We start from the raw sequence: 19736 nt of genomic DNA on the forward strand, positions 1-19736 counted from the left end.
AGGGAAAAGAACCTGTGTGGTGATGTTGACCACCAAACCAAGACAACTACACAGATTAAGCTTTTTACAAACAAAAAGAATCATCTAATGCATAGGTCCTGGTGTCAGCATTTTAAAATGCCTCTTATTTCTTTTAACTATGGAGACTGACAGGGATGGGAAAATAGGTCAAGATGCAGACTGCACAAAAGACTTATAGATTATATGGATGACACAGTATTGGAAAAATAACATTAGGGAGTGCTGCTAATCAGCAGCGAGGAGCTTGAGAGTGGGAAAGTGAAGGGGATCTGAGAGAGGGCAACCACCATGTAATGAGAACATACTCTGTTTGAAAGTTAGCAGAGAAGACAACAGCAAACCAAAATCAAATGGAATTCCAGAGGTCCATTTAAAAAAACTCAGTGATTTCATAAGATTCACAGGAGTCCTCAGAAAAATAGTCAGGAATGATTTTAGATCACAAGCTGAATAGCACTATGTGATGCAAGAAAATCAAATCTGAAGTTAGAATCTGTAAACAGGAGTAGAGCCTGCAGATCTTCTGATCTGTTTAACACCTCTCCAAAGTGCTTACTGCAGATTAGTGTACCATTGTTCAATAAACAACTGGGTAGAATGAAGAACCATGAGATTTATTAGTTGTGCAGAAGCATGATCTCCCCAGGAAAAGAGAAAAAGACGATACTGTTTAGCTTGAAATAAAAAGTATCAAAGGGAATATGATATCAGTCTTGAGGCCTTGAGAAACAGCCTGTCGAAAAATAAGGGATGCTCTCTGTCGGTTTGGAAAAAATCAAAACCAAAGCCAAGACTTTTTAATGCAAAGTATAGTGAAACACTAAAATAGTTTGGCTGCAGAGAATGTAGAATTTCCTTCATTTTCCTTACAGAACAAGTTATACTAGCATCTGTTGAAGATGAACTGGTTGACCTTGATTTGTGTTTTGATCACAGGAATGAGTCTTACAGGAGACTGAATGTTTTCTTTCTATATCTAGCCACAAGCCAACTAATGTAAATTCAATAACATTTGTTGTTTCTAACCATATCAGTAATGTCCTACTCATTGCAGCTGTCTCTGCTGTAGGTAGGCACACATTTAATGAGTTTCTGCTTGTTTAAAAGAAGCCTTCTCTGTATTAATTTTATTTTAAATGTCATATGCAGTTTTATTATTCACATTGAATTGTTTATTTTTTAAAACAGTTTTAAATGTTTTGTATTATTTATTAGTATATTTTAATACTTTATGACTAATATTTTGGGCTTTTTTGAGCTTTTATTTATCAGAACAATGAGTCACTAAAAGAACCCTACCTGGCACTTGAATTTAGACCAGAAAGCATAAAAAGTTCCTTTCCATCAAAATAAGAATGTGTTTGTGGTAGAATCATTTTACATTTATCAACCTTATGTGCATACTTATTAAGACCTTACAGAAAATATGAAATTTGTATATTATATGAGGTTTTGACTTAGCAAGACTAGATTTATTTCTAGTAGTTTTATTTCTATACTTTAAGAAGTTTGTGTGGTTTTTTTTAGCTATAATATAGTATTTAGTAAGAAAAAAGAGGCAAGTAGCATGACCGAAACCATGATATCTATACATTAACACTTCTTACTAACCATTCAGGACACCTATCTATTACAAAACTCATTTTCACTTTTTCATTAAAGTGTTTCTGTTCAAGCTAAGTGTAAACTTTTTTTTTTCTCTCTTTTACAAAGTAAAACAATAGCAAATAATTTTATTCCTGTCTTAAGATTTTCCTTTTCATTTAGCAGAGAACCACTAGAAGTGTCTCTGTAAATCCTGAGCAAGTCATAGCCCAATGGGACATTATGAAAGAGGTGGAATATCCTTTTGCTATGGAAGGAATGTGTCATGGTTTAACCAAAACCAGGACAAAAGGTTTCTGAGGTCCCGCCTCAGAACTTTTAGAGCCAATGAATCAGCACCTACTTCCTTGGCTTTCTCTGCTGCCTTTCAGGATATGCTTTCAGAGACAGGCACATACACTTAATACCTTTGCTCTGGCTTGTTCCGGGGAAGTCCTTCAGAGTTATTCCTTTCATGCAGCTATTGACCAGTAACCCATTGACCATTTCTGTCAACCAATGACTGGTCAACAGCTTTATTTCTTTGTGAACATTTTTTTTTTCCTGGCAGACCTGTCATTAAGATGAGCACAAGTCTTTTGAATAGACCAGAACTTCATTGTGTACTCTTAGTCAAAATTTTTCCATCTACCGGCCAAACCATTTTTCCAAGCAGCCACTTCTCCAGGGGGAAGCTTCCTTTATCTGAGATCTCATGATCAGACAAGAATCTCATGTAAGTCTGAATAAGTCTGAATATTTGGATACAGAACAGGTTTTTCCCTTACTTGAAATCTAACTAACCACAATCTAGCATCAGTGGTCTTGGAACTGCTAATTGCATTGGGATAGACCCTAAATTCTGACTGAATTTACTATGACTCTCAGCACCTATGTGATACTGTGCTTATTCCTGGCTTAGAAACATAACCTCCATATAACTTCTTCTCCTACTTTTGTCCTCTGTTGTAAGCTATCCCTGAAGCTTTTGAAATGGGCTTCCCAGATGAGAGCGAGCATCCTTCCTGGGGAATTTCAATTTCTTCAAACCTCAGCTAGCCTCTTTTTTTTTAAGGAATTAATGTCTTTCTTCCTCTTACCTCTTTGTTAAACTTTAATTCCTAAATTTGAAATTGTCATCATCATAGAATGGTTTGGTTTGGAAGGGACCTTCAAGATCATCTACTTCCAATTTGCCACCATGGGCAGGGACACCTCCCACTAGACCAGGTGTCTCAAAGCCCTATCTAGCCTGGCCTTGAACGCTTCCAGGGCTGTGGTATCCACTACTTCCCTGTGCAACCTGTTCCAGTGTCTCATACCCTCATAGTGAAGAATTCCCACTGCAGTGAATATTCATACCATAAATTTTACTGTTTTGTTATATGAAGGACCCTTGTATTGATTCTGTCAATATTAGTATCAGTAACATGTATGGTGGTATGTGTTACTACTTATGTTTCTACTACTTAGAAAGCATTAGGATTCATTTTTATTGTGATAGCATAGATCTAAACACACAATCATGCGCACACAAATGTCTTTCAGTTCTTCCAGGCAGACTTATGCCTTCACAAATGCCAAGCTGTCATTCAGCTCAAGTGGAGTCTTTGCCCTTAAGTCATCATCACTCTAAACCAATCTGATACGTAAAGTATGATAGAAGTGACAGCAAGTTCTATAGGTTATACGCCTTACAGTGTAACTAGGAATGGTGTTTTTTCATGTCTTTTTTCTGCATCACTTTCTGCAAAGCAAGTATGTTGTGGTGGTCAGAGGTCTAAACACAGCAGCATGTAAAGCTTTTAAATACCTGGATATCATGCTAAGACACAAGATGTATCCAAGATCAACAAAGCAAAAGAATGGCAGTAGCTGAATGCTAGGTTCAATTGAAAAATTCCTTCCCCGTTTCATGGTCAAAAGCATGAGGTAGGATTAGTAGTTACGTCTGAAAGTCTTTTCTCATTAAACATCAAAGGGAGGTACCCTTTTTAAAAAATACTTCCTTTCATATCAAGCAAAACGGTTGTATTATTTTTGCTGGTTTTATCTTGGCAGCATTACTAAATGATGGACTACTTTTTTAATCTGTTTCTATACTCTTAGTCTGGAGCAGAGAGAACACAATAGGTAAAGCACATCATGCAGAAAGTATTTATCAACAAGTTTGTTTTATGTTTTAGCTCTTGGGACTTTTCATGCTTTTTATAGTTGCAGTTTCTTTATTTTTATTTTTTTTTTATTTTTTTTTGGCATACTTTGCCTCTTCTCCCTGATTTAGATTTAGGATGAAAGCAGAAGACCAATTAGAGTTTCTGAATTTGAATTCTTAATGAAAATACTTTTTTTTTTCCTTCATGACAGTAAAACTAACAGTAACTCAAAACTGTTTCATTTTGACAAAGTACTAATGTGAAATATTAGTACAGATATTAAAAGGAACTTCTAATACAAAGAAGGAAAGGGGCAAAGGGAGTATCTTGATAAAAAAAACAGAATATATTACTTACAGTGATGTTTGGAGGCCAGAGGGTGACAAAGGGACAAGGAAGATTGAACTTAAAAGAAACAAATGCCTTTGGATGGTCTAAGAATATAAGAATAGATGGGTCTCAGTGAAAGCTGAAATGCTGGATTGGTAAGTATCATGACAGTTTTTTAATTGTATAATACAGAGAAATACCTCTTACAGTTGATCTGAAGAAAAAGCAGAATAACTGTTTTCCCTTTTCATTTCTTAACCTATCTCTAAAACTGGTAAGGTCTTTTGTTGACAGCTGGACATAGGAAATATATTCTTCTTGTACATATAACTGAAAAATGGTAAAGCAAAATAATTAATTTCTTGATGACCTTGAAATTGTACCACATTCTGTTCCTTAGATAGGACAATCCTAATGCCTGGTGTTTAGTATTCTATCCTGAAAGTGCCTGAACATAACATAGTGTAAGAGGATGTGAACACCCAATTTCTTTGGCAACTGACTACACAGAAGTTTCATGCAGAACTAAAGCCTGCTTTACTAATTCTAACCAGACATGCCTTGGTATGTAGCAAGGCAATGAAAAGTGTTTAAACCTTAAAAGCCTTAGGGTGAATGTATGATAGTTTATTGCAAGCAGTGGCAAGAGTGTGATTTTTTTGAGTCTCTCCTGACTCACAAACAGTAAAAGAGCAAAGACCAGGCTAGTGTTAGGCCACAAGACTCACAGCAGAGCTGGATGTTACAAGGGTTTGTGCTTGTAATCTGAGTTCTGGTACAGCTCTTCAGTGACATAGAAGGGAGTATTGAGACTGGCATTGATAAATTACCCTGTGACCAGCTCAGTCCCATCTTGAAAATGGAGTGGTAGATCTAGCAGTAAATTATTGCCATAAACCCTCTTCCCACAACCTTTGCAAGGTATGTGGCAACTCTCTTGCGGTTCCTGCCTACAAAAATAGCTCAGGTCTTTTGCAAAAGATGAGTATTTCAGCCAACTTTAGCATATTGCAGTATGCTTTCGTATCTTGTCCTTTCCTGCAGAAAATATGTTGCCTTTCCTGATTAATACAGATCACATGTAAGCACGTGTTTGCTAACATGATCATTGGTGGTTTACAGTCATTGTGGTTAGCTGATTTGCAATACACCCGATTCCATTTTGTTGCTAATTTAAAAGGCTGGCTTCACTGCTATGCTGACTTGAAGGTGACACTATTAAGTGATAGAATTACTGTTGCACATTCACTCTCTCACAGCTGCAGAATTTCCATTTAAAACTATGGTAAAGACTTATCTAACTTAAGTCATTAGCCCTTTTCCATTGCAGTAATGCCAGGTTTGAATGTGCTGTATTCAGCTGGGTAATATACTTCTAGAGGAAAAAACAGAACATTAATAAAGGGCGGGAATAAAAAGACAGTCATAATAGGTTATAATCAAGATAACTAGTGGTAATATAAAATAGAAACCTTTTAACAGCCTTGTGAGGAACTGATATTATAGCTTCATTTTATTTCTCATATCTGAAAAAAAAAAAAAAAGACTTTCAATAATTGGAGGTACTAACATTTTTGTCTAATAGGCACCAAAATGCATTATATCAACATATCTCTGTTTCAGCGCTGTAGAAATACATGTGTTTTTCTCACATTTTAATTTGTTATTAATTCAGAAGTATTTCAAGGCATTTTTACAATGACTTTTTAAATGCATACTATATACTTGCATATGATAGACTTTTTATATGTGTATTAGTGCCCTCTACATGGTGCACAAACGCACTTACCTAAATATTTATTTATAATTTACGAATGGTGTGTTACTTCTTCTACATTAAATTGCTGTAGTAGATCTATTTCAAAAATCTGAATAATAGACCTGCTTCTTTGTGGCTTCCTTTTTCACGAATAAAGCAATTTATGAAATTGTAATACAGCAGTAGTTATCACATAATCATAAAGGTTTTCCAGTGTGCTGCAGTAGTGGCAAAGTAAAGAACGTAAACGCGCATTTACATATGGCATAAAGAACTGGCCACTAAAACCTATAAATGACACTCTATGAATCAATTTTAATGCAGAAGGTAGCTTAGAGGACTTCTGATGTAGTTGAAATGATATTTCCATACATGCTTTCCTAAATAATATAAAATTTAGATATGTCAACTGCTGAACAGGTGTTGAAGGCAAAAACATTCAAATACTTGGACTGTGTGCATTGTTGCTCTACTTTCAGTCCAGTTCACTAACTTCTAAAGATGCCAATTTCTCTTTTTTTAGCTATAGATAAAGTAAAATAATCTATACTCCTAATTTAGACAATTAATGGGATTTTTAAATGTAATGGAGAAACTCCTGATAAATTCCTCTGGGCTTTTGACTTCTCAAAATCAAACCATTTATTTATGAAATATCTTAACTGAAGGGCAAATTCCCTTTTATAAAAATCTAGTGATTAATTGTTTTGGACTTTTTGAAGAAAATTGGATAGACATTTCTGGCTAGGTTTTGTAGGTAGACAGCAGTGTTACAGAATTTTCAGAAAGCTTCATAATGGGAAATTATCACTGACTTTTCGTGAAACTAGCTGAGAAACAGTTTTCTCATTCTCACATTTCTGGTGTCCCCCCTCCCCTCCAGATTCTAACATTTTTCCATAGTATTCTGTGCAAATACATGACACTGTTTTAGTAAGAATCAAGATAAAATTATAATTTAATTAGCCTTCATTTTATATTCAGGATATCCAAGTTCATATCCCAATCTTTTACGTCCCAGGTGAGTTCCCTGGTTATGAAGCTATTGACTGTTGATAGTGTTCTCATTCATTGATTCATTCATTTTCATCAAGGAAACAGAGATTCTATTTTGTAACTGATTGATTATTCATTAGAGCATAAGTCTGAGAAAGGTTATCTTCCACAACTAAGTGAAAATACAGTATTTTTTATCTATTAAGTACAACAATAATCCAAGTAAAATTCATTTTTTAAGAAGTCCGGAAGGACAATTTTTGTTCCATTATTGTAAACCCAAAATCATTTACACCATTTTAAGAGAAATGCAAATCCAGACTGTATCTAGGAAGAGAAGATGATCTGGGAGGTTTAGGAATTATTTACTGTGAAATCTAAATGTAAGCTTTAAATCTATTCATATATTTCGCTGTTGTAACTTTTCAAGGAGACTGTGTCAATTCTAGCAGAAAATTGTTGTGGCTAATCATTTTTATTGTTGTGTATCTTCATGTGTCATACATCATAGGGGGATAAAAAGTAAAAGGTGCTATGAAACCAGTTATATTTTAAAACTTGTTATTTATAAATCTCTTACATATTTTAAACTTTCCTCCATATTGTGAAAAAATACTCAATATTAATGTGACTCTCAGAAGTTTTATGCAAACTTATCAACATTTTTCATCAGAAATGTAGCATTTAAAATAGCTATTTCCAATTACTAATTAACTTGGTCCAATTTTTTCTTTTTCTTTTTTTTTTTTTTCTTCAAATAGATTAACTTTTTCAGCAGAGTAAACCAAGTGGTGGCCAACCATAGGTTTTGCTTATGAACCTTCAAACTGTGGATAAGCAACTGAACACATAGGCATAATCCAGTTTTATTTTCATTGCAAGACAAAAGGTGTCTTAACTGCCCACCATTAGGAAGTAATGTTTCAAATGTTTGTACTTAATAGAAGTTAGTATGATATTTAAGAAGATAAATACTAACTGTTGCAATTTTGCAAGTATTTCCTGGAGCTGAGATTTGCTTTGATCAAAATTTATCACACCAAGAATACTTAATTTTAATTTATTGGGGAACTCATTCTAAATTGAAGGTTTAGTAAAAGTCTTGCTTTAGTTAAGATTGCTATATGGAAATTATGTATCAAACATTAGTCATAGAATCATAGAATAGTTAGGGTTGGAAAGACCTTAAGATCATCTAGCTCCAACCCCTCTGCAGAGGGCAGGAACATCACACACTAAACCATGTCACCCAAGACTACATCCAGCCTGGTCTTGAACACTGCCAGGAATGGAAAATTCACAGCTTCCTTGGGCAGCTTTGGGTAACAAATCCAAATCATTCATTTTACAATTTTCAGCTTGCCTCTTAAGATTTCTATGCTCATGATTTACTTTACAAGTGAACAGCTGCATCTAGTCAGGCCATAATACAGCTTCCTCTAATGACCCTGCAGAGGGGCTGGAACTAGCTTATCTTAAGGTTCTTTCCAACCCTAACTATTCTATGATTCCTACCTGTACTTCCAGTACGGCCACGTCAGCGTTGTACCTGAAACCTTGGCTATTTAACATTGGTGAGTTTTTTGCTTCTGAGGGATTCCACAAGGTTGAAATCCCAGCAATTGTGCCAGTCATAGCAAAATCCACCTCCATAGCAAAAATTCATTTGCATTGTGGTTTTTTTTTTTAATAGAAGCACACTTCTTAAATTATGCTTCAAGCCATTTATTAAAATTGAAAGTCTTGAAGAGCTGCACAATCAACATGTGGTCCAGCAGCTGCATTCTGACTCCTTTGGGTTTCTGATCAGCCCAACATAAATTATAATAATGGGTTTTACAAAAGAATCACCAAGCATTTTCTGTGGATTTTTTTATGGTTGTTAATCGGCATAATTGAATATTTCTCTCTTTATAGAGTCTGGCAGTGATCAGCTGTTCCAAGGTCTTAGTGTTGAATAACAGCTATCTAATCTCACAAAGGCGCTTTTAAATTTTACCTGTGTACACATGGTAAAAGAATTAAGAATTTTTTTCTTATTGCAATTACACTTTTAGAACTTAAAGCCTATGTTTTCAATGTCTCTTCAATTGTAAAACAATCTTGATTAATTACTCACATTTCTCTGTAAAGCCTGTGGACGCTTTAACTTGGTAATGGGTTTGAAACAAGTAGAACTGTAGAATCATAGAATAGTTAGAATAAGTACAGTTACAAGCTTCAAAAATTATATTTACAAAAATGATTTACAAACTCTTCCTTAAACTCTCAAACTCATTCAACAAATTGGTGTTACAGCCTAATACTTGCATAATCTTAGTGCTTTATATTGTTGCTTGACATTTCTGGAAAATCTAGAGAAAGATGAGGGCAGTAAATTTTAACTGCACCTGTGATGCTGCAATGTCATATAATTTTTACATGTCCAAATCCTACACCATTCTGCTGTCAGTACATTTGAGGTGATTTGCTTACCAAAATGATGTTAAGGAGTGGGATAATGCTAATGTTTGGGTTATTTTTCACAGTAAAATAATATATTATTTTTTTTGATTCTTGGCTCATCAACCCCTCAACTGGCATTCTTTTCACCTGGAAGGTACCGGTGTTGTTATGTGAGCTAATTTATAAATTACAAAATTTTTTTTATTGGTTAAATAAATGACAAAATTTCCTTAGCATGAACATACATAAGCAAATATAATCTGACACCAAACACTGACATTGTACTTCCATCATTTTTAGGAAGCATGTCGTTTCCCAAAGGCTGAATTTCAGGAACCTGTAAATTGAGCAGAAATCAATAGTTTACACTGGTCTCTCTGAATTCTGAATATTCAATTTCAGGAGAAAGTGTGACTATTTTTTGCTTGGAGCAAAAGGGTCACCTTGATTTGCTCTGTATCAAAAAATAGTGGTTTTATTGGTCTGTTTTTTCTGGTGTTTATAAATATGTTATGCATAAAGAGGTTTTTTTATAAATACAGAATTGGGCTTCTGGTCTTTTTTCCTGGCTCATACTCATTGCTGAATTTTCTCTAGCAACCTCTATAGGGACTGTATTCTTTGACCAGAAGTTTGCCTTCACAGGTGTTTCTTTCTTACTGAAGTCTTTACTTAACTCATTCTCTTGCACTGGAAGCTGGAGATGGGAGTAATTTTATTCAGTTACACTTACAGTTTTGATTTTACATCCTTCACACATACTCAGTTCCCTTGCTATTTTATTTCCTCTGAAAGGTTCACTTTTTATAGGCTATCCATTCTAACTTATGTTCCTTTGAATTCAGTTCCCTAACTACTTCCTTTTGAGCTGTACTTGAAAGGGCTTGAAGGTTCAAGTAGTTTCTTTTTATTACTTTTTCCTGTGCATTCATCTCTCTCTAGAATTTCACTCATCTCAAAGTAGGTCTTGGTTATGATTCTGTAAGTAAGGGAATACAGTTAATAATTCCTTGTCTTATTTCTGTAAAAAATTGTTTCAACATTGTAAAGTATTAAATACCTAAACTATATTTCTTTCATTAAAAAAATGCTAATCACTTTGAATCCTGATTAATATTGCTCTATTTATTAGTCATAAAAAGGTATGATTGTAGCACCATTTCCTAAGCATCATTGAACTATGTTATCTAACTTCCCATCAAAGCACTACAAATTTAAATTAAAAACTAAAAAAAATCTTCCTGTAGCTTTTCTTTTTTTTCTATATTTTTAACTAATGTTGATCCCTGTTTTCTATTTTTTGTACCATTCCTTTCCATTTTTCATGGTCTTGCTGTTTAACTCTGGAAAAACATCAGTAAATTCTGGATGGCTCTTATTTTTCACCTTTCTTACTGAAATCAAGATAAGTGCCTGCTTTTCTTCCAGTATAAAATAAAAGAATTTGCAGATATTCCTGAACTTACTGATAAAATATATTTTAGTATAAAGCATTTACTGTGAGAACTGTTACACTTTTAAGGTCGTACAAGCAAAAGAAGGAAAAGAAAAAAGTGGGATTATATCTTCAAATAGCCAAAGGAGCACATCTGGTTTGTTTTGAGGTTTAATTGTATTTTATTTAATTATACTGGTTTATCCTTAATTCTGCCTGCCTGGATTTTCAGTCTTTTTGGAGAAATTTTGTCTTCATTTTGAAATTTCTATTTTGTTAGGTAAGAAATGCCTTCTCATCTTTTAAAAAACTGCTTTTGAAAGTGAGGAAATACCAATTCTGGATTAGAAAAGCTGTCATTTATCTTTGTTATCAGTCTTTGCCTCATATTATCTTCGACACTTCTGATGCATTTAGTGTCTGACCTGTACGACAATGATGTTTTATACATCTTTGCATTAATTGTGTTCTTTCAAACACTACAGTTGTGGTCTTCTCATAAGCAAAGGCTGGCAATTTTGCATCCTGCTCAGCTATTTATATCTTAATATCCCATTGCCACTTCAAAAATAGAAAAACCCTTGGTCTTGCAAATATTTAATTTTGCTGATGAAAAAGGGATCTGGAAGAGTACTCTGATTTCTGAGATCCAGCTCATGTAGAATTTCTTATGTGCCAATATAGTTGGGGGTGAGAATTGCTTTGAATGAGAGGAAGCCTGGCTATACAGACATGCTATTCCTGTCACTTAAAGTAGCAGAATTGCAAGGCAAAATCAGGTTTAAAAAACAGATTCTGCACTGTACCTCTGTGGATACTTTTAGGTGAAGAGATATGCTTTTTTTTTACCCCTCCTGGGGTTCTCTATAACACTCGCGAAGTTTTGTTATAGAAAGTGGATTTAGTTGTTTTTGTGTGAAACCTTTATAGCAGCAGTTGTAATGAAATTGTTTTCAGTATGCTTTGCCAAGATATTTGTAAAGTTTATAGATTTCTGGAAATAAAAACCTAGGACCTAGGATACTCAATACCAGTATTTTACAATAAAGGATTTTTTTTTTATTTTTATTTTTTTTTTACAAAAATTGAGTTTAGAAGATGAACAGTGATGACTATCTCACAGTACTTTAACAATTGATTAGAATTTTTTGGCCTCTTGCTCAGGACATTTTCTCTTTAATGCTATAAAAAGGTATTAGCAATTAAATACTCTATAGCCTCATTCTGGTTTCAGATCCTGGTAGGATAAGTTTACTAAATGTTGTTGGCATATCTATATATCTTGTCTCCATTAAAAATATTTTTAAACATACTTTAGAATATTTAAACATTATATAATTGAAAATATTATGTTTATAATATTGCAACAAGGTGTTGCCTCTGTTCTGTTGAGCACTTATATAGCTAGTGTGAGATATTGTGGGTGTATTTTTAAGCTGACTCAGAATTCAACGCTCAGAACACAAGAAAACCGCTACTGACATGCAGCAATCAGACCCAGAATATTTAGTAATCACTTTTAATTATCCCAGACAGTTTCCTTTATCTTACTTCTAGTGATGCAAGGTAAAAGCATTCCTTTTTCTACAGAAATTTTTAATCAGTTCTTTTGCCTTTTCTGACAGTTCTCTTTAGAAAAGGCTTTTGCACAATAGTTCTAGCTATTTTTATTAGTACAGTGCCCAGTACACCATCTTCAGAGAAGGTAAGTAAAATTTTACGGGCGCATGTATATTCTTCAGTGGTTTTCTTAAAAAAAAAAAAACACCAAACAAAGAAAAAAGCCCAACTAAAGTTTATATCATATTTTTATTATTACAAACCCTTTGAAAGATTGGCATCTAAATTTAAGCAAATAAAATGAGCGTGTGCAAAAAATAACTGACACTTCTAGAATGTGTTATATGATATTCTTTTCCTCATCCGTAAAACAATCCATCTCCCAAGTGCTGAAATGAGAATTTAGGCAAGTCAATGCTGAAAAGTTTGGATCTATAAATGCTTTCAGATTTGTATATGAAATACATCTACTAATAAGTAGAAAAAGTTTCACATTATATCCATCCAGATTTTTATATAAAAGTGCAAACATTAATATGAAGAAACATTTGTTATCATTAATAAAGGATTAAATCAGACATCTTGTCCTAAAAATGTCAATTTGTGGTCATACGTTTCAATGTGTTATTTTCCAAAGTAATTGTACTGTATTTTATTTATGTATTTTAGGCACGGAAGGGGCAGTGTTTGGGCACTCTGTGGAGACACCCCATATCAGAGCAGAACCTTCCCAAGACCTCAAGTAGGTGGTGTTAAAAAGTTGTTTTTAAGTCCAGTATTCTCAAAAATAATTGTCTTCTTTAAAAGCAAATATCTGTATAGTGATATATACTACATACTTAATGACATACATACCCAAAATACTGGTAGACTCGAAATTGTTCCATTGAAAAACCCCACTAACTTCTATCACAGAAAATGTAAAATACATTACTTTTTCTAAATTACTTGTCTTCTGCTGCAGAATCCTTGAGGAATGTGTTTTCCTCAGAGATAGGAACAGTCAAGGGGTTTTAAGTTCAAGTGAGTACAGTACTTTTTAATAGATTCAGACCAGATTTTGATTTTTTTTATACCTCTTGCAGAGCATGTAAGTCAAGTTGAAGTAAGCAGTCCCAAATTTTTTCTTCAAGTGGTATTTCTGGGTTCTTAAAATACTACAAGCACACACACACATGCTTCCAAAATTCATTTCCAAGTGAGGCTAGATTTGCAAATGAGAAAAGTCCAAAGTTTTCTGGATTAGTCACAAAAGTGGAGAAATAAGTACATAGTAAAACAGCTAGTCTAAAAATTACTAAAATATCTATGGAATGAGAAACAGAAAATTTAGAAAGGTTTATAGTGAAAGCTTTTTCTTGAAGTGCATGTATGTGCTCTGGTAAATACTAGTCTGTCATTTATATACATAATTAATGAGAATATATGACAATCGCAGAAAAGCAAAGGTCCCTCTCAGCAGAACAGGTGTGAAACCATATAAACATAGGTTGAATTCTTCTATGCTTCCTATGATATACCTATCCTTTTACCTTCCCGTCAGTGGTTACAGTGAATTGCCACTGAAAAGCATTGTTGAATGCCCTTCCCTATATTTGTAAAGGCATTTAGGATGATCATTGTGGGACCATTATACGTGAGGTGTAAGAATTAAATGACTGTGTTTAATTGTTTACGGTAATCATTTTAAGGTAATGTAATGGTTTGGGGTCTTCCAGAGGACCCTACCTTTGCCAAGACTCCTGTCAGTCTTTGTTGAGAGCAGTTGTAAAGATGTTTATTAGTGATGACCCCTGAGGTGGTATGGTATCTAATCAAAGGAGGCACAGCAGAAATCAAAGTTTCAAAGTGGAAACAAAAAACTTTTCTCAGGGGTGCAAAAAATTGAATAAGAGGGTGGAAATTGTTCTACTCAAAAGAATGTAGAGAAGGAGCTCTGTTTACTTTCTAATACTTAATAATTAAAGAGTGTAATTGTACAGTAAGCTAGACAACCCTGTGTCTTTAGGATTCATTTCATTGGGATTAAAATCTCCTCATGGCTTATGAAACTTACGTATCAGGCACTCACCTCTCTTGTCTTTTGTCTTTATTCATTGCCATGAAGCCCACTGTTGCTTAATGTTTTCCAACTCCATCATTCTTTCAGCTCATTTTTCCAAGGTGGACTTAAATTAGTGAGAGTTTTCCATTCAACTTTCTGCCCTCTCATTAATAACAAACTGAACCCAGACTTTTTTTTTTTTTTTTAAATGATGAAGCAGAAACCATTGTTGTTTGGGCAGCATTAACTTACATGTAAGCCATTTTTTTCTTAATACGGTCAGTCTATATCGTGTTCTACAATATTTTGTACACATGCGCTCCTATATATTACATAGGATTCAGTGATATTTCTTTTTTAAAACTCTGAAGTTATTTTAATCTTTTTTTAAAATATGAAAATTACCATTTGGACTTAGATTTCTTGGGTTTTGTCATGAGCCTTTCTAGAAGGTAACATGAATACCCTTTTTAGCCTTGTAGTTTGAAAGAACTATAAATAATTGTGGGTTTGTGCGATGTTTTCTGACACCAAAATAAAATTAGTCACTTAGATTGTATATATCCCTTTAAAGATTCCCGTTACCATATGTCTTTTAATCTTATTTCAAATTATATTAAAAAAAAAAGAAACCAAACTGTTGTGTTTTTTTTGAGTTCAAGCCCTACATTAATTTTCTCCAGAAATATTTTCTTTTTCTAATTTAATTAAATGTTGTCAGAAATGACAGTGATCTGTCATTTAGGGGATGATTTGCCAAGTACATCCAAATAAATAGGTCACCGATGACATCTCCCTGTGGCCTCAGAAGCTACCTCTGTCACAGAAACAAAACACTAACAAAACCTATTTTCTGTCCTCAGGCCCAACTGATAAAACTACATTGATATTGTAAAATCATTGTACCCTCTAAAACGGAATAGCTGTATCCTAAATGCTGAGTGGGAATGGTCCTTGACTCATGCTTCCCTGCAAATACTGCCTAAAAATTGTTTGGCAGAGTTGTAACTGAGTCTCAAATATGCCAAGAACTGTTTAGTTGCATATGTGAATGAGTGGCAGGCTGTGGCCTGGGACCTAGCACCTTTTAATGTTTTAATAAAATCTTAGGCAAAGTGTCCAATAGACCAATGCTGATAGTCCTAAACCAATTTATTTTTCCAAATGCTTCATCCCCATGCTTCGTGACTTCTGTAATTATCAGTAACATGGGACAGTAGAGAGTTTGTTGAGTTGACATTGGAGTTCACACAGGTAACTGCAGTTTGACAGTGAGTTGCAGTGCCTAAGTGCAAATGCATTAGGCTATGATAATATTTGTATACACAAGAATTTATGTTAGCTCGTTAATTAAAATAAAACTGATCCCATCTTTTTCATGTTGGAATGTGTATTTGTGGTGAAATAGTAAACCTCAGACATAAAGATATATTTAAATAAAAACTTTTTTCTTTTTTTTCCTTCAAAAAATGATGCTGGAAATTTACTCAAAACCTTAGATGTGTAAAACAGTTCACTACTGAATTTAAAAAGCGGAATTCTCACCAGCTTGATTACTGGGAATGAAACTGACCTGTAAGATATGGATTAAGGTTTTGATACTCACAAAGCTCATAGTGTTGGCCCCCAAAGTCCAGGGATTTTAGGTCAATATATTCTGGACAGGGAGCCAAAAAGAGAAAGTCAGATTCATAGTAGCTTCACTTATTTAAACTTTGTCTCATCCACTCTTTATTCTGTATCCATATTTTGGGGTCTTCAGACAGAGCAGCATCTCTAATATTTGCTATTAAAAATTGTTTTGTAAAAATAAAATTCAGTTTTTATTTAAAATTATTCCTTCCTGTGTGCCCAACCACTGTGGTCCCATTTTTCTGTTATATTTTCAGATAATAGGGAGATTTTGCTTTCAAAAAATGTTTTTCTACAATCCTTTGTGAAAGCTGGTAAGACATGTTGTGTCAAATCCCAAAAACTAGTTAAATCTGACTTTCATTAGCTGGGATAAGCAGCATAAAAGAGTACATGCCTTAGAATCAGTAAAATGAATTATACCTTAGTAACTTAATCTTCATATTTCTCTCTCTACTTTTTCTCACAGGAACACAGTAAGGAAAACAAAACTGCCAATATATTCCCCAAATATTGGTTTTAGGGTAATAGTGCATTAAAACATGGTGCATTAATAGGTAATATCCATGCATAAAAGAGGCAGACCGTAGTTAAATGCAGATAGATTTGCCCTCAATAATCTTCTTAATAAGGGGGTAAATTAATTTGGTTTTGTTCTCTGGGTTTAACTGCAAAATCAAATTTAATGTGTTTTTTTCATCTTCTGTGTCAAGCTTCGCATACCATTGACTATCATGCAAGCTAATGGTGCGCATAGTGAGATGAAAATTGATCAATGTGATGGTTTGTAAGAGCCATTTTTTGTGACGTTTAAGGGATGGCTTACTAAAAGGGGAAAATATCTATTCTATAAAAACCTGGAGCCAAAAAAAGGCATCAGAAAGGAATTTTAACATTAACCTTTTAGTTGTCTGAGCAGGCTGAGAGTAACAAAACCCCTGGGACTGTTTATCTCTTTTTACTCAGAAATCAAATAACAAGTCACAGCTCATCAAAAGAGAGAAAATGCAGTAGAGTAAAAATCCCAGCTTAATTCCTGTGCTGTTTTAATGATGTCAGCTTCTAGTTACTTTCTCAGTATTCTTTTTTTTTTAATAATGGGGACATGTTTACTGTTTATGTTTTCAGAATTTGGTGTTTAAATAGTTATTTCAGTGCTTGGGTACATGCTTTGACAGAAACTTGTTTGCCCAGTCTTTTCTTTAGCTGTTGAAAATATTTTATTTTTGTTTAACATACATGTTCATGCAAAAATAAAGATGGGTGTTATGCTTCTTTTTTTAACACATATATATGCTTTTATATATAAAAGACATTGAAAAGAATAGAGAACAAAGCCGGTACTAAAAGTTCATAATATGCAGATAGGACACAGTAGGAACAAAAGGTAACTAAGTATGGCTTTTATACTGAAAAAATAATTTGCTTTAGTGTTCAGTGACAATTATTACATCTGACATTGGAGAAGGGAAAAGGCTCTAGTAGGAACTGAGATATGAAGGGAAAAAAGTACTGCTATCACAATAGATGGCAAAATTAATTGAGTTTCATGTAGTTAATAGTCTCCATCCCTGATCTGTGACTGAGCTAAAGGTTAAAATCAGGTCAAATTGCCAAACTTATAATAAAACTTTCAGACTGGGAAGCAAACACTGTAAGACTCATGATTTGGCAATGGTAGAACTTCTAGTGAAATTGATAGAAAAGATGGGTTAAAAGAGTCATCTGTTGTGTTAGGTCCTTTAGTCTAAACTCATTAGTACGCAATGCTTTATGTTGAAAGATTCATTAAAGAAAAGAATTACTAAGGGATTAAAGATAAATAAAAATTGGGGTGAAGTAGAAGGTGGGTATATTGTGAAATCCAAGGAAATATTTTCCCCTTGAAAAGATACCAAATCTTCTAGGAAACAGAAAATAGGTAGATGTCCGTTCTGGAGCTTAAGTATTTTATATAGTGGGGTATCTAATAAGAAATAAAAGGCAAGACAAAGGGTGTGTTTAGAGACATTTTAAGTGGTATATAATAAGCACATATTGTTCATAGCCTTCCTTCAGCCTTGAGGGATATTTCAAAGACTTTCTTCAGTACTCATTATCAGTTTTAATAATCCTCTTTCTGCTAGAAGGAGGTACATGGGTTTGGAAGCACTAGCAATCAGAAGATCTGGAGCACTAGAATAAGAATATTGTGAAACTCAACAGTATGATGGTGAATAGTGGACAGAAATTAGCACCCAGATGCAGGAAATTCAGGAATAGCATTTCAAAAGGAAAAATAGGGACAATTAAAATTCTTTATCAGCAACTGGATTATGATTGCTTTATGATTATGTCTTGCCATTGTTTCAGGAACACACAGGTGGGCTCCAAGTATAGCTGTCTTAGGCTAACAAGGTTATGAGTGCAAATATACCCTATGAATTCTCAGTTTCTACAGGTCTCAAGACCTGTATAAAGCTTGGAGCAATAGAAAGCATCGGCACAGTGCTGAGTTACTGAAAGATAAGGCAGCTTTACACTCTGCAGCTTAGTGTAAAGGCAGCTGAAGAACTTTCTTTACAGGAAGCTGGCTCAGGTGTAATAGCAGCTACAGCCAGCAGAGATGCTCAGGGTCCCAGGGGCAGATGCACAGGGGCTCAGTAGTGCTCTGCTGTTGTGCCCTTGGCTCCACCAGGGCATGTTGCATCTGAGGTTGCCCCAGGGTTGTTGTACCACTTCGGACCCAAGCTGCTGCTACATGTTCAAGAAATTCTAGTTCCATGTAGGTCCACCTTACGACTAGGTACAAAAGCACAAGCTTTGGTCAACTATTTCATTTTCTGAGATACTCCAGGTAGAGGTGGTTGACTATTTTTTTAATTGGAATTTGAACAACAGTTCTTAATGCCTAGGGGCTGATGTTAGTGACAGCAGAAATAATTTCTGAAATGCTTTGTATTCGAAAACAAATAGATTCTTGTTCCACCATACCTGCATACTCCTTTTGCTATAGTCTTTCTATTGAAATGTGATCTGATATAGTACTTGTAGTTCATAAAACTTGTACATTAAAGCCAAGTAATGCTGCTGCAACATCCATAATATTTCAATTTCCTGCCTTTCTTATGATTTTAAGTGATTAGGCTTACTACTGCAATAACAAAAAGCGCTATTTGTATTTTTATCACTTGATCAACATTTAATTTCCTTATTCTTTCCTTATACTAAATTTCTCACCAGATATTTTCTTACTCTAGCTTTTCCTCTTCCTATGGGTATCTCCATTTTCACTCTTTAGACACTTTTCCAAGAAAACAGGACTTCTTAATTTTACTGTCTATCAATTCTCTCCCCTCATGTCCCTGACAGTTTGTGAAACAGCTAGGCAGTCTCATCCATATTTGATAGAAAGGCAAAAGATCTTTAAGTTTCTATGTGTTTTCAGAAAACCAGTGCCTAACTAGATGCTAACAGAATATCAGAAAGTATTAGTATTTATAGAAATTTACCTATTTCTATACATATGGGTTCAGGCTAACTTATCTTGCTTCATGGTCAGGTCATTATTATAGTACGTGGAGGACATGAGGTTCCTAGCAGTGTTGTGGGTGCAGAAAGCATGGTTTGGGTTCTTACCCTAGCACCATGTTGGAGCCAGACCAAAGATCTGAAGCTCATACAGGCTGGATATGACAAAAAAGAAGGCTCAGAGGATGGAGGGGCATGTAGTGGATAGTTACAGGGAGTACATGAGTTTGTAAAACTATTATATTCCAGTGTTCACAACCTTCG

At 34.4% G+C, this 19736-nt stretch overlaps 1 protein-coding gene across 5 annotated transcripts in view; it reads left to right on the forward strand.

Moving 5' to 3' along the window:
* The window catches only part of SGCZ (sarcoglycan zeta), a 451408-nt gene that overhangs the window by 410224 nt on the left and 21448 nt on the right, over positions 1-19736 (forward strand). For all 5 annotated transcript variants that reach the window (XM_062602076.1, XM_062601911.1, XM_062602150.1 and 2 more), the window contains one exon: positions 12956-13028. In XM_062602076.1, coding sequence (XP_062458060.1) covers positions 12956-13028 — 73 coding nt within the window. The remainder of the gene's footprint in view (positions 1-12955; positions 13029-19736) is intronic.

Source organism: Pezoporus occidentalis, unplaced genomic scaffold (assembly GCF_034315485.1).
Source record: "Pezoporus occidentalis ecotype Australia unplaced genomic scaffold, CSIRO_AGI_Poc_V1 ctg1, whole genome shotgun sequence".
NCBI lineage: Eukaryota > Metazoa > Chordata > Aves > Psittaciformes > Psittacidae > Pezoporus > Pezoporus occidentalis.